Below are 10,589 nucleotides of genomic sequence, written 5' to 3' on the forward strand. Positions count from 1 at the left end.
GGGGTGTTGGGGTGCTGGGTGCTGGGGGTGCTCAGCTGGGTGCTGGGGGTGCTGGGTGTGGGGTGCTGGGGGTGCTGGGTATGTCCAGGTGCTGGGGGTGTTGGGGTGCTGGGTGCTGGGGGTGCTGGGGTGCTGGGGGGAGTGGGATGGGTGCTGCTGGTGCTCAGGTGGGTGGTGGGTGCTGGAGGAGTTGGGGTGTCGGGTCCTGGGGTGTCCGGGTGATGGGTGCTGAGGGCGCTGGGTGCCGGGAGTGATGGTGGGTGGCCGGGTGTGGGGTGCTGGGGGTGCTGGGTGTGGGGTGCTGCCGGGTGTGGGGTGCTGGGGGTGCTGGGTGTGGGGTGCTGCCGGGTGTGGGGTGCTGGGGGTGCCGGGTGCTGGGTGCTGGGGGTGCCGGGGGTGCTGGGATGATGGGTGCTGGGGGTGCTGGGTGCCGGGTGCTGGGTGCTGGGATGATGGGTGTGGGGTGCTGGGGGTGCCGGGCGCGGGCGGGCTCAGATGGAGACGCTGTTCTCGGTCTCGCGCGGGTTCAGGTACCCGTACCGCGGCTCGGCCCAGCGGTTCCTCTCCTCGATGAGCTCCCGGATCTCCTCCAGCCGGGCCTGGAAGGCCCGGACGAGGCGCCGCGGCTCCGCCTCGGTGAAGCGCTCCTCGGGGTACTGCCCCAGCGGCCTCTGGGGGGACGCGGACGGGGGGGGACCCCCGCCTCAGCCCGGAGGCGCCTCCGCCCCTGCGGGAGCCCCCGGGCGGGCGCGGAGCGCCGGGGCCCGGCGGTCGCCGAGGCGGGGTCGCGCGGCCTGCGGGGCGCCCCTCGGGGTTCGTCGGCTCCCCCCGAGGCGCCGTTTTGGGGAGGGGCCTCACCACGTCCTTGAGGCGGGAGCTGAGGAGGATGAGGGCCACCAGGATGTTGGCGGTGGTGTCCACCTCGGGGACGGTGTCGAGGAAGTGCTGGAGGAAGGCCTTGCCCTTCTCCCGCGGCGGCGGGTGGCGCATGGAGGACGGAGCGTTGGGCATGAAGGCGCCCAGGTCGTACTGCGGGGGGGCGCGGGGGCCACCGTCAGCAGAGGACGGGCCTCCGCGGGGGGACGGGGACGTCGTCCGGGGTGGGGCGGGGCGGGGACGTCCTCCCAGCATGGGAGCAGATGGGTGGGGACGTCCCTCGGCACCGGGACGGGTTGGGTGGGGACGTTCTCCCGAGGTGGGGTGGGGACGTCCCCACCGGAGAGGGATGGGGACACCCCTCCGGCAGGGAGAGGACATGAGTGGGGACATTCTCCTGAGGTGGGGTGGGGACGTCCTCCCAACATGGAGAGGGGCTGGGTGGGGACGTTCTCTTGTCATGGGAATGTCCCTTTGGCACGGAGAGGACATGGGTGGGGACATCCCTCCGGCATGGGGACGGGTTGGGTGGGGACATTCTTCTGTAGTTGGGGTGGGGACGTCCTTCCAACATGGGAGCGGGTGGATGGGGACATTCTTCTGGCATGGGGACAGGTTGGGTGGGGACGTTCTCCCAAGGTGGGATGGGGACGTTCTCACCGGGGAGGGACGGGGACACCCCTCCGGCAGGGAGAGGACATGGGTGGGGACATTCTCCTGAGGAGGGGTGGGGACATCCCCGCAGCACGGACAGAGGTGGGACACGGACACCTGCCCCGGCTCAGGACGGGGCCGTCCCTCCTCTGCACAGAGGGGTGGGGGCATGTGGCATCTCTCCGGGGTGGCTTGGGGACACTTTGGGGACACTTTGGGGACACTTTGGGGACACAGACAGCGCCGCCCCACCTGCCCGTTGTTGACGGCCGCGTGCTGCACCGAGCAGGTGAACATCACCATGGTGAGGAACTTCTTGAGCTCCGCCGCCGTCTGCAGCGAGGAGGGGACACCTGGGGGGGGGCGGGAAGAGCATCAGGGACCCCCCCCCCACCTCCCACGTCCCCACGCCACCCCGGGGGACGTCCCCGCCGCCATGTCACCTGAGGAGGCCCTGCCCAGGAAGCCGTGGGTGAAGATGTCCATCACCCAGGCCTGCAGCTCCGCGTCGCCGCTCACCCCCGCGTCCTCCCCGTAGTAGAAATCCACGATCCCGCCCACAAAACTACAAGGGGGTGACCCTGAGGTGACGGAGCGCCCGTGGCACCGCCGCCAGGTGCCACCCGCCCCGCCCCGGTCCCACCTGGCGATGGCGTCCCAGAGCTTCAGCCCGTCGTCCCGGTAGTGGTGGTTGGGGAGGCGGCGCAGGCCGCGCCGGGCGATGTCCTCGGGGAGGCACAGGGACGCGTAGGTGACGCCCGCCAGGCCGCGGCGCACGATCAGCAGCAGCCCCTCGTAGGTCACCCCCGAGGCCTGGCCCGGGAGGGGGCACCCGTGGGTGCTGGGGGCACGGGGGGCCCCAGCTCCAGGCCCCGGATCCCGGCGGGTGCCAGCTCCAAACGCCAGCGGGCTCTCGAGGGTCCCACGGGGTCTCCCCCAGTGCTCCCAGTACACCCCAGTACCACCCAGAGCTCCTAGGGCACCAGAACTCCAAGTACTGACCCGGTAACCCCCAGTGCTCCCAGTATACCCACTGTCCCCAGTCCCACCGTGCTCTCTAGCATCCCCCTGGGTCTCCCCCAGTGCTCCCAGTACACCCCAGTACCACCCAGAGCTCCCAGGGCACCAGAACTCCAAGTATTGACCCAGTAACATTCCAGTATCCCCCAGTATACCCACTGTCCCCAGTCCCACCGTGCTCTTCAGTGTCCCCCTGGATCTCCAGTGCTCCCCAGTGGCCCCCAGTATACTCCAGTAGACCCCAGTGCTTCCAGTCCACCCCAATGCCCTCCCAGTTCTTCCAGTACACCCCAGTGCCCTCCCAGTGCCCTCCCAGTCCACCCCAGTGCCCTCCCAGTGCTTCCAGTCCACCCCAGTGCCCTCCCATTCCCCCCCAGTGCCCTCCCAGTGCTTCCAGCCACCCCCAAGTGCCCTCCCAGTCCCCCCAAGTGCCCTCCCAGTTCTTCCAATCCCCCCTAGTGCCCTCCCAGTGCCCTCCCAGTCCACCCCAGTGCCCTCCCAGTTCTTCCAATCCCCCCCAGTGCCTTCTCAGTGCCCTCCCATTCCCCCCCAAGTGCCCTCCCAGTGCTTCCAGTGCCCTACCAGTGCCCTCCCAGTCCACCCCAGTGCCCTCCCAGTCCACCCCAGTGCCCCCCAGTATATTCCAGTGCCCTCTCAGGGCTTCCAGTCCCCCCCCAGTGCCCTCCCAGTGCTTCCAGTCCCCCCCCAGTGCCCTCCCAGTGCTTCCAGTGCCCTCCCAGTGCCCTCCCAGTCCACCCCAGTGCCCCCCAGTATATTTCAGTTCCTTCTCAGGGCTTCCAGTCCTCCCCCAGTGCCCTCCCAGTGCTTCCAGTCCCCCCGCAGTGCCCTCCCAGTTCTTCCAATCCCCCCCAAGTGCCCTCCCAGTGCCCTCCCAGTCCACCCCAGTGCCCTCCCAGTAGACCCCAGTGCCCCCCAGTATATTCCAGTGCCCATTCAGGGCTTCCATTCCCCCCCAGTGCTAACAGTCCCCCCCCAGTGCCCTCCCAGTTCTTCCAGTCCCCCTCAAGTGCCCTCCCAGTGCCCTCCCAGTCCACCCCAGTGCCCTCCCAATAGATCCCAGTGCCCCCCAGCATATTCCAGTGCCCTCTCAGGGCTTGCAGTCCCCCCCCAGTGCCCTCCCAGTGCTTCCAGTCCCCCCCCCAGTGCCCTCCCAGTGCCCTCCCACTTCTTACAATCCCCCCAAGTGCCCTCCCAGTCCGCCCCAGTGCCCTCCCAGTAGACCCCCGTGCCCCCCAGTATATTCCAGTGCCCTCTCAGGGCTTCCAGTCCCCCCCCAGTGCCCTCCCAGTGCTTCCAGTGCCCTCCCAGTGCCCTCCCAGTTCTTCCAGTACACCCCAGTGCCCTCCCAGTGCCCTCCCAGTCCACCCCAGTGCCCTCCCAGTAGACCCCAGTGCCCCCCAGTATATTCCAGTGCCCTCTCAGTGCTTCCAGTCCCCGCCCAGTGCCTTCCCAGTGCCTCCAGTCCCCCCGCAGTGCCCTCCCAGTTCTTCCAGTCCCCTCCCAGTGCCCTCCCAGTGCCCTCCCAGTCGACCCCAGTGCCCCCCAGTATATTCCAGTGCCCTCTCAGTGCTTCCAGTCCCCACCCAGTGCCTTCCCAGTGCCTCCAGTCCCCCCGCAGTGCCCTCCCAGTTCTTCCAGTCCCCCCCCAGTGCCCTCCCAGTGCCCTCCCAGTCCAACCCAGTGCCCTCCCATTTGTTACAATCGCCCCAGTGCCTTCTCAGTGCCCTCCCATTCCCCCCCAAGTGCCCTCCCAGTGCTTCCAGTGCCCTTCCAGTGCCCTCCCAGTCCACCCCAGTGCCCTCCCAGTCGACCCCAGTGCCCCCCAGTATATTCCAGTGCCCTCTCAGGGCTTCTAGTCCCCCCCAAGTGCCCTCCCAGTGCTTCCAGTCCCCCCCAGTGCCCTCCCAGTTATTCCAGTCCCCCCCCAGTGCCCTCCCAGTGCCCTCCCAGTCCAACCCAGTGCCCTCCCATTTGTTACAATCGCCCCAGTGCCTTCTCAGTGCCCTCCCATTCCCCCCCAGTGCCCTCCCAGTGCTTCCAGTGCCCTCCCAGTGCCCTCCCAGTCCACCCCAGTGCCCTCCCAGTCGACCCCAGTGCCCCCCAGTATATTCCAGTGCCCTCTCAGGGCTTCTAGTCCCCCCCAAGTGCCCTCCCAGTGCTTCCAGTCCCCCCCAGTGCCCTCCCAGTTATTCCAGTCCCCCCCCAGTGCCCTCCCAGTGCCCTCCCAGTCCAACCCAGTGCCCTCCCATTTGTTACAATCGCCCCAGTGCCTTCTCAGTGCCCTCCCATTCCCCCCCAGTGCCCTCCCAGTGCTTCCAGTGCCCTCCCAGTGCCCTCCCAGTCCACCCCAGTGCCCTCCCAGTCGACCCCAGTGCCCCCCAGTATATTCCAGTGCCCTCTCAGGGCTTCTAGTCCCCCCCAAGTGCCCTCCCAGTGCTTCCAGTCCCCCCCAGTGCCCTCCCAGTTATTCCAGTCCCCCCCCAGTGCCCTCCCAGTGCCCTCCCAGTCCAACCCAGTGCCCTCCCATTTGTTACAATCGCCCCAGTGCCTTCTCAGTGCCCTCCCATTCCCCCCCAGTGCCCTCCCAGTGCTTCCAGTGCCCTCCCAGTGCCCTCCCAGTCCACCCCAGTGCCCTCCCAGTCGACCCCAGTGCCCCCCAGTATATTCCAGTGCCCTCTCAGGGCTTCTAGTCCCCCCCAAGTGCCCTCCCAGTGCTTCCAGTCCCCCCCAGTGCCCTCCCAGTTATTCCAGTCCCCCCCCAGTGCCCTCCCAGTGTCCTCCCAGTCCAACCCAGTGCCCTCCCATTTGTTACAATCGCCCCAGTGCCTTCTCAGTGCCCTCCCATTCCCCCCCAGTGCCCTCCCAGTGCTTCCAGTGCCCTCCCAGTGCCCTCCCAGTCCACCCCAGTGCCCTCCCAGTCGACCCCAGTGCCCCCCAGTATATTCCAGTGCCCTCTCAGTGCTTCCAGTCCCCACCCAGTGCCTTCCCAGTGCCTCCAGTCCCCCCACAGTGCCCTCCCAGTTCTTCCAGTCCCCCCCCAGTGCCCTCCCAGTGCCCTCCCAGTCCAACCCAGTGCCCTCCCATTTGTTACAATCGCCCCAGTGCCTTCTCAGTGCCCTCCCATTCCCCCCCAAGTGCCCTCCCAGTGCTTCCAGTGCCCTTCCAGTGCCCTCCCAGTCCACCCCAGTGCCCTCCCAGTCGACCCCAGTGCCCCCCAGTATATTCCAGTGCCCTCTCAGGGCTTCCAGTCCCCCCCAAGTGCCCTCCCAGTGCTTCCAGTCCCCCCCAGTGCCCTCCCAGTTATTCCAGTCCCCCCCCAGTGCCCTCCCAGTGTCCTCCCAGTCCAACCCAGTGCCCTCCCATTTGTTACAATCGCCCCAGTGCCTTCTCAGTGCCCTCCCATTCCCCCCCAGTGCCCTCCCAGTGCTTCCAGTGCCCTCCCAGTGCCCTCCCAGTCCACCCCAGTGCCCTCCCAGTCGACCCCAGTGCCCCCCAGTATATTCCAGTGCCCTCTCAGGGCTTCTAGTCCCCCCCAAGTGCCCTCCCAGTGCTTCCAGTCCCCCCCAGTGCCCTCCCAGTTATTCCAGTCCCCCCCCAGTGCCCTCCCAGTGCCCTCCCAGTCCAACCCAGTGCCCTCCCATTTGTTACAATCGCCCCAGTGCCTTCTCAGTGCCCTCCCATTCCCCCCCAGTGCCCTCCCAGTGCTTCCAGTGCCCTCCCAGTGCCCTCCCAGTCCACCCCAGTGCCCCCCAGTATATTCCAGTGCCCTCTCAGGGCTTCCAGTCCCCCCCCAGTTCTTACAATCCCCCCCAAGTGCCCTCCCAGTGCCCTCCCAGTTCTTACAATCCCCCCCAAGTGCCCTCCCAGTGCCCTCCCAGTCCAACCCAGTGCCCTCCCATTTGTTACAATCGCCCCAGTGCCTTCTCAGGGCCCTCCCATTCCCCCCCAAGTGCCCTCCCAGTGCTCCCAGCGCCCCCCCAGCGCCCTCCCAGCGCCCGGCCCCGACCTTGTCGATGATGCCGCCGGGGTTGATGAGGACGCTCCGGGCCAAGGTGTTGATGTGCAACGTGAAGTGGAAGTGGGGGACGAGGAGCTGGGGGCGGAAACCCAGAGCCCGGAGGTGACCCAGGGGACCTCCGGGGTGCCGGGCGGGGCGGGGGACGGGCCACCCGAGGGGTTGGGGGGGCGGGGTCAGGGGGTGCCCCCTGACCTTGAAAAGGGGGTGGCAGGAGGGCAGGTGGCGCAGGGTGGCGACGGCGAAGACCTCGGCGAAGAGGTGGGTCCTCAGGAGGTGGGTGAGGAGCTGGTGGCTGTAGAAGTCGGCGTTGCGCACCCACGTCTTGGCCAGCAGCCAGTCCCACTCGCCGTCGCTCGGCAGGAAGATGGGGCTGGCGGGGCCCGGCGTTTGGCTCAGCTGCGGGACACGCCCACCAGTATGAACCAGTATACCCCCGCCGCCGCCGCCGTGGCGGCTCGTAGAGGGAACTGGGTGGGGGGGAATGGTCCGACCTGGATGGCGATGGGGCGCAGGAGCCCGTCGGCCCCCTGGTGCAGGAGGCAGAGGGGGGCGGCCACGTGCTGCTGCCGCCCGTGGATGGTGCCGCTGGGGATCCCCTCCAGCACCTCGTAGTCCACGAGGAAGACTCGCCCCTCTTCCATCTCCTTGGCCAAGTGGGTGCCGCCCCCCAAGAACGGCGCCACCATGGCCGGCGTCACCGGGAACTTCGGCGGCAGCGCGGCGCAGCGCTGGAGCACGATGGGGTTGTTGCCGTTGAGGAACTGGTAACCGAAGAAGTCGTCTTCTCGCCACCGTCTGGCCACGTAGTCGGGGACTAGAAGGAAGGGGCGGACGGTGTGTGTGTGTGTGGGGGGGGGTCAGCACCCACCCGCTGCGCCCCGCGGGGGTGACGGGGGACACCCGAGGCACCCACCGATGTCCCTTCCCCGCGTCCGGGAGAAGATGCTGCGCATCTCGTCCAGGCTCTTCCAGGAGGTGCGTCTCAGCAGGAACCCTGCCAGAAGGTGGGACGCCCCTCTGGGGGGGGTGGTGTCAGCACCCATCGCCCCTTCCCTTGTCCCCCCACCCACCCCCGGGGACGGGGTGGCGCTGAACCCCGAGGAGTCGCTTACTGGAAGACGAGGACGCCGGTGAAGTTGGTGGCCCTCACGCAGGAGAACTGGACGTTGGAGTCCAGCTCGTGGATGGAGCCCACGTTGAGGCAACGGGGCCAACCCTCGGCGAAGGTCTTCCACCTTTGGGGGGCAGCGGGGGACACCACACACACACACACACACACACACACACACACACACACCCCTGTCAGCATCACCCCGGCCGTGGTGGGCCTCCATCCCCACGTCCCCGCTCTCACTGGTAAGCCTCCTGCCGCGCCTCCAGCTCCTTGCGCCGATGCTCCTTGAGGATCTCCAAGTCGTCGTCCGCCAGCTTCTTCCCTGGGAGGGGAGGAGGGAGGGGTCACGGGTCATCCCACAGCCGTGGTCGGGCTGGGGGAGCTTCACGAGCTTTTTCCAGCCGAGATTCTGGGATTCATCCCGGTTGGAAAAGACCTCGAAGATCATCCAGTCCAACCATCAACCCAACATTGACCGTTCCCAACTCCCCCAGACCCCTCAGCGCTGGCTCAGCCCGACTCTTCAACCCCCCCAGGGATCCCGGGGACTCCCCCCTGCCCTGGGCAGCCCATTCCAACGCCCAACAGCCCCTTCTGCACAGAAATCCTTCCTCAGAGCCAGCCTGACCCTGCCCTGGGCAGCTTGAGGCCATTCCCTCGGGGCCTGGCGCTGGGGCCTTGGCTCCAGAGACTTATCCCCCCTCTCTGCCCCCTCCTCTCAGGGCTGGTTGTCTCCATCCCGGAGGAGCTGGTGGCTGCACTGGGTTGTCCCTTCACCTCCTCTTGGCCACCAGAAACCCACCCAGGATCTTCTTCTGTGCCCCAGCCCCTCTTTGGAAGCCCAACCTCAGATGCAACCTCCTGGGCGGTCCCTGTGGTTTCCCAGGTGGTCCCAGTGCTTTTCTAGGTGGTCCCTGTGGTTTTCGAGGTGGTCCTTGTGGTTTCCCAGTTGCAGAGGGCCAGGAGGTCTCCCCTCAGCCTCCTCTTCTCCAGACGGAACCCCCCCAGTTCCCCCAGCCGCTCCCCAGCAGACCTGTGCTCCAGACCCTGCCCCAGCTCCGTTGCCCTTCTCTGGCCACGCTCGAGTCACTCAATGGCCTTTTTGGGGTGAGGGGCCCAGAACTGAGCCCAGGAATCGAGGGGCGGTCACGGTCGGACCCCGCCCAGCTCAGCGGGGGGTGGGCTGGGTCCTACCTGAGCCCTCCCGGACCTCCAGGGTGATGACGCCCTCCAGCCACTGGTGGCAGGGGAAGCGGTAGAGGGTGCCGTCGGGCGCGGTCACGCGGACGTCCCTGCAGAACCACGCGTCCTCCAGGAAGAGGCGCCACTTGTGCAGGCGCACGAGGACGATGGGCCCCAGGTCCCGGTCGCAGCGAACGCTCAGCTCCTTCTCCTGGGGGGGGGTGGGGGGGTGAACAGCTTGGGGGGGGGGTGGGGAGGGGGCAGCTGCCACGCCCTGGGGACACGGGTGCTCCCCAGCAGCGGGGTGGGGGCTCGGAGCAGCCTCCAAGGATCCGCTTCCTCAGTCCCCCCAAGACCCCCCCAGGACCCCTGTTTGCCACCCCCCAGATCCTTTTCCTCCCCCCCCCCCCCCCGTGAGATTTCCTCCCACCATCCCCCCAGCACCCCCCAACCCCCCCGGACCCCTTCCCACCATCCCCCTCAGGATCTTTTTCCCCCATCCCCCCAACATCCTTCCCACTGACCCCCCCAGACCCTTCCCACCCCCCACCCCCAAGAACCTTCCCCCTCGCCCCCCCCAGACTCCTTTCCTCCCCCCTCAAAACCCTTTTCCTCCACACACCCCCACTTCCTTTTTTTCTCCCCCCCAAGATCCTTTTTCTCCCCCCCCGCACCCCTTTTTCCCCCCAAGACCCTTTCCTCCCCCCTCACATCCCTCCTTTTTCCTCCACCCCCCCAAGTTCCACCCTTTTCTTCCCCTCCCCCCAGACCCCTTCCCACCAGCCCCCCCGATCCTTTTCCTCCAGCCCCCCAACACCCTTTCCCTACCCCCCCCATACGCCTCCCACTGGCCCCCCAAGACCCTTTTCCTCCTCCTCTCCCCCCCCTTTTTCCTCCACCCGCCCAAAATCCTTTTTCTCCCTCCCCACAACCCCTTTCCTCCCCCCACAAGACCCCTTTCCTCTCCCTCCCCCCCCCCCCAAACCCTTTTCCCCCCCCCCAGGACCCCTCCCCACCATCCTCCCTCAGGATCCTTTTTCTCCAGCCCCCCAACACCCTTCCATCCCCCCCCCAGACCCCTTCCCACCACCCCCCAAGACCCCTTTCCCCCCAACCCTCGAAGCTGACCCAGCCCCTGTCCCACCCCCTCCAGCCAACGCCCCTCCAGGACCCCCCGGGACACCCCCCCGGCGTCCCCCCCCCCCGCACCCACCATCCCCGGCAGGAACACGGCGCTGACGTTCTTCCGGCGGCTCTCGCCGCGGCTGCCCACCAGGGTGATGGAGATGGAGTTACTGGTCCCAGCCTGGAGAACGTCCCCCGTTGCCACCTTCACCCTGTAGACGGCCATGACGAGCCGACACGCGGCGACGGCCAAGAGACGCCTCCGAAAAGCCACCGGCTGTAGGAGGGAGAGCTTTTGGGGTGAAAACCGGCCGCTTCGGGGCTTTGCACACCACCGAGCTCTTGCACAAGGCGGGTGGCCGGTTCCCGCTCAAGAGAAGCTCTTATCAGGCGGCCGTTAGCGGCGGCATCCGGCCGGGCGCGTCTCGAGGGATGTGGCCATCGGGGAGGTTGCCCAAGCCACGGCCGCGGGGCCAAGGGGGGCGTCGGTCACGGCCCAGCGCCTCGTCCCGCTTCCCCCGGGCCCCCTCGGCCTCCTGGCGCGCCCCTGCCCCGCCGCAGGCTTAGCGGGCGTTTCAT

At 67.7% G+C, this 10,589-nt stretch overlaps 1 protein-coding gene across 1 annotated transcript; it reads right to left on the bottom strand.

Moving 5' to 3' along the window:
• Positions 1 to 491: 491 nt before the first annotated feature.
• Positions 492 to 10,236, bottom strand: LOC141972510 (hydroperoxide isomerase ALOXE3-like). The gene is made up of 13 exons (XM_074930397.1): positions 10,099 to 10,236; positions 8,898 to 9,096; positions 7,944 to 8,025; positions 7,702 to 7,824; positions 7,503 to 7,606; positions 7,081 to 7,403; positions 6,782 to 6,985; positions 6,578 to 6,664; positions 2,174 to 2,343; positions 1,974 to 2,095; positions 1,783 to 1,883; positions 859 to 1,029; positions 492 to 671 (listed from the first exon to the last, which is right to left on the bottom strand). The coding sequence occupies exons 1-13, from the start codon at positions 10,234 to 10,236 to the stop codon at positions 492 to 494; spliced, it is 2,004 nt and encodes a 667-aa protein (XP_074786498.1).
• Between the last annotated feature and the right edge of the window lie 353 nt (positions 10,237 to 10,589).

The sequence above is a fragment of the Athene noctua genome, chromosome 33 (genome assembly GCF_965140245.1).
Source record: "Athene noctua chromosome 33, bAthNoc1.hap1.1, whole genome shotgun sequence".
NCBI lineage: Eukaryota > Metazoa > Chordata > Aves > Strigiformes > Strigidae > Athene > Athene noctua.

What these genes read in the sequence shown, in the direction of transcription:
- LOC141972510 (XM_074930397.1), bottom strand. Translation starts at nt 10,236, where the DNA reads ATGGCCGTCTACAGGGTGAAGGTGGCAACGGGGGACGTTCTCCAGGCT. An exon ending in TGCGCCCCATCGCCATCCAG is followed by an intron (nt 6,986 to 7,080) that starts GTCGGACCATTC and finishes CGTGTCCCGCAG; the next exon opens with CTGAGCCAAACGCCGGGCCC. An exon ending in CGGCCGTCAACAACGGGCAG is followed by an intron (nt 1,030 to 1,782) that starts GTGGGGCGGCGC and finishes GCCCCCCCGCAG; the next exon opens with TACGACCTGGGCGCCTTCAT.